The sequence below is a fragment of the Notothenia coriiceps genome, unplaced genomic scaffold (assembly GCF_000735185.1).
Source record: "Notothenia coriiceps isolate Sejong01 unplaced genomic scaffold, NC01 NC01_scaffold00037244, whole genome shotgun sequence".
Classification (NCBI taxonomy): Eukaryota; Metazoa; Chordata; class Actinopteri; order Perciformes; family Nototheniidae; genus Notothenia; species Notothenia coriiceps.
Genome location: NW_011369945.1, coordinates 3,457,372 through 3,460,958, shown reverse-complemented (window position 1 = coordinate 3,460,958; position 3,587 = coordinate 3,457,372). Strand labels below are relative to the sequence as shown.

The 3,587-nt window shown below is 39.2% G+C and overlaps 1 protein-coding gene across 1 annotated transcript in view; it reads left to right on the top strand.

Annotated features, from left to right (window-relative positions):
- Nucleotides 1–3,384, top strand: part of ttyh3a (tweety family member 3a) — a 24,925-nt gene extending 21,541 nt beyond the window's left edge. The window contains exon 15 of the mRNA XM_010793279.1: nucleotides 1,369–3,384. Coding sequence (XP_010791581.1) covers nucleotides 1,369–1,644 — 276 coding nt within the window. The 3' untranslated portion in view covers nucleotides 1,645–3,384. The remainder of the gene's footprint in view (nucleotides 1–1,368) is intronic.
- Nucleotides 3,385–3,587: the final 203 nt, after the last annotated feature.

The window sequence follows — 3,587 nt, the reverse complement described above, 5'->3', positions numbered from 1 at the left end:
GTCGAACGCACTTATTGTAAGTCGCTTTGGATAAAAGCGTCAGCTAAATGCAATGTAATGTAATGTAGTCGGCCAGAAGCAGCCATTTCCTCCTGCAGAAAGGAGACAATCTACTCCAAGTCAGCTTCTCAAGTCACTTATGAAACTATGACTTTATTCTCGTAACTATGACTTTATTCTCGTAACTATGACTTTATTCTCGTAACTATGACTTTATTCTCGTAACTATGACTTTATTCTCGTAACTATGGCTTTATTCTCGTATTATTACGACTTTATTCTCGAAATCACTCTGTTTTTTTTTTCTTCTAAGTGTGGCCCTAATACTCAAAAAAGGCTGACTGCTGCTTTCAAATATCGAGACATACTTCTTTTATTTTTTCCAGTTTTGACTTTTAAAACAAGGCATTAAACCTGGCTTTGAGAAACTGGGATGGACAGCTTTCACTATTTTCTTACATTTTATAGATAAAATAAATCTGCGTAATCCATAAAAGCAAAAATTAGGCATGCAACAGGCATTTTTTCTTCTTTTATTTGACATATAAGGCTTTACATTTAATTAAAACTGAATCTGTAATGAAAGTAATCTTTAGTTTCTGCATTAAAAATTGTGCAATTGTATTTAACATCCAAGTAAGTCACTTTTTATGAAGCTCATGTTGGTGCAAACACTGAAGGCTAATCAAAAACAAAATGTAAATAGAAGTCAAAGAAGTGTTTCCACACGAGTTTGAGATGCAGCCTTTCTGTGCTTGTATCGCCTGCATCCAAAATAAGCATGGGTGCATCCTAAATGTATACGAATGTGCACGACAGTTAAAAGCAAAAACTAGAATATGTGTATGATGTCCTCGTCCACTGTAGCTGTGATGTTCTCTCTCTGTGTGAACTATTTAACATCCCTTTAGATTCCAGCAGTCTGGGGTAACTAGTCAAAGGTAACTCGAGTCTCTGATCTGTGGAATCATGTTGTTCTGTTGTATTTTCCATCACTATATTTGTATGACCCTCACTTGCTTTTTGATGTCTTTTTTCAGATATTTCTTTCGTAAAACCTTTTTTTTTAAGCTACGGACCCAGAATCAGCACTTCTCTAACAGTGCTGAAATAGAGGGGTATGAGGCATGGCTAGAATGGGTGATCTGTTTGGTATTTTGAGCAAAACACTTTATAGACATGTTTTTTATATATTTCTATATATCTGAGACCTATAATAAATGCCTAAAAATAGTATAATAGGAGACCTTTAAAAGAAGGGATATTTAACATTGTTCTAATACTTGCAAGTCATTATTCAACTATGAAGAGCAAAATCCTAATTCTCGTTTTGTTTTGTGTGTGTCATGTTCTCTTTTTCATCCACAGTACACCTCCAGCATGCGGGCCAAGTACCTGGCCCACGGCCGCCCGGACCCCAACAGCCGCCCGGACCCCAACAGTCTCCCAGACCCCAATAGTCACCCTGAACCCAGCATTGGCCCGGACCCCAACACCCGCCCGGACCCTAGCAACAGTCGCCAGGACCCCAGCACCCGCCCAGACCCAAACAGTCGCCCAGAACGCAACAGCCGCCGGGACCCAAACAGCCGCCGGGACCCCAACAGCCGCCGGGACCCCAACAGCCCCCCACCCGCTCACTAAACCACAGTGGACCCCTCCTGTCCGCAGCACTGACATCTCTCCTGTGTCCTTCACTCATTTCAGCCCCTCTTCCCTCTCCCGTTCCCTCCTCCATCTCACTTGAATTTAAACGGAAAAACCACGTGTGCTTGTTTGCTGGTTTGTTGGAGCAAAGTCATAGTGCACAGAATCATCATCGGTGCTGGGAATCCATCTGCAGCTCTCAATGTGATGGAGCCAGGGCCGACTTTTACACTCCAACTTTCTTTTTTTACACATGAATGCACCACGACATGCACAGTGTCACAGCTAACACGGAGTGCAGTGTTGAGGACTTTGGAAGTGCTCCTTAGACTAACACTGATTACTACTGGTTGTTGTTTTTGTAAAGTACTGTACTGCACTCTCTCAGAAAGAGTAAGAAAATGCCTTCACATGATAAATACAGGAGGAATACGGGAATAGGTGAAGTGTAAACATTAATTCTCACATAGATAAAACTGTAAAATAGATACATTTCATGTCGCATCATCTCATCTTTCTGCTAATGGGATTTAAATTGCAAGTCTGCAAGTTTGCAATATCCTCCAGTTATAGCCTCTGATACTGTATATATTACACATGTCGATTGACTTTCTTTTAGCATTTTAGGTTAAATCCGATATCTGGGACCAGTTTTTCATGCAGCACGTCTTACAGGTCTGAAATGGAATTTTTTGCATCTCTGGACAATATCTCCTGTGGCATTTTTTATTTTTAAATACATTGATGAGCCACTATTCTACAGCGATGACTGTAAGCTGTGAACTCAGCTCGACTCTGAGGATTTGAGAAGGACAAAGATGAGCTGTTTGGTTGAAATGCAGCTGTTTGAAGAAAAGAGTCTCAATAGGAGGACCATGCTCATCCAAAAAAAAAAAGAAATGGGAGAAACCTTGACGAGTTTGACAAAGATGAGAAGTTTTTTTTACTACTGGAAGCAGTTTTGTGTTTTTACAGACGATGGTGAAGCAGAGGACATTACTCCAGACTTTACGGTAATTCACCTCTTCACCAGACTGCTTGTTATTCTCTCCACGTTGCTGTTAAGTCGTAAAGCCTCATCTCCCTGAACAGAAGCGGGAATTGTCCACACATCCTTGACTGTGCAGCATTGATCATCTCCACCAAAATGAGTCAGAAATTCCTATCACAAGAATCTTAATTCAAGTTTACGTGACAATATGCATATCACAGTTTCTTAGAGAATTTCAGAGAGAAACCTTTTTTTGCATTCACAAATGTGTTTTAGCATTTATAACAAAAGTAGATACGAGTGAGTGGATGCTGTGAAGGGATCATGATTACCTTGCTCTCTATAAACCAGAAATGGTCAAAGGAAACCTGCTGACTTCTGGTTGAAGCGTGACGATCCTTCAAATGCGGAGAGAGATGTTTTTACTTCTTCTGCTTCAACTTGCTTCTCTTAGATGTGCGCTGTGACCAGTACAACAGGTGATTTTTTTTCTGAGACTGTGCCAAGAAGTAAAGCACAACTCTTTTATCTGAATATCTTTTTAAATGTCTTAACTCCAGGCCACTCTGTAAAGTTGACTCCTGGTTGAATGAGCCTGTCTTTTAAAATCATGTATGCTCTGTAAATGCGTTATTACACTGATGCAATCTTTCTGTCTTTGGTAGTAGTCATATTCTCTTTGTTGTTTGTAATGCAAGGCGGTTGTACGGATTATAAACATTTACAAAATGATGAAAAAAAAGTGGTTAAAATTTAAATTCTTAAAACAGCTTATTCCACATTTTCTATTTGCTTTTAGTGTTTTTTTATTTCATAGAATCTCTAGAAAGCACAATGTGTTGCTTCTTTAATGTGAATACGGTAAATAGGTTTAACATTTTCTTTGAGTTTTTTTCTGGAAAAAAATCACTGTAGATGTAACCTTTTTTTTCTTTTTTTACTTCATTTT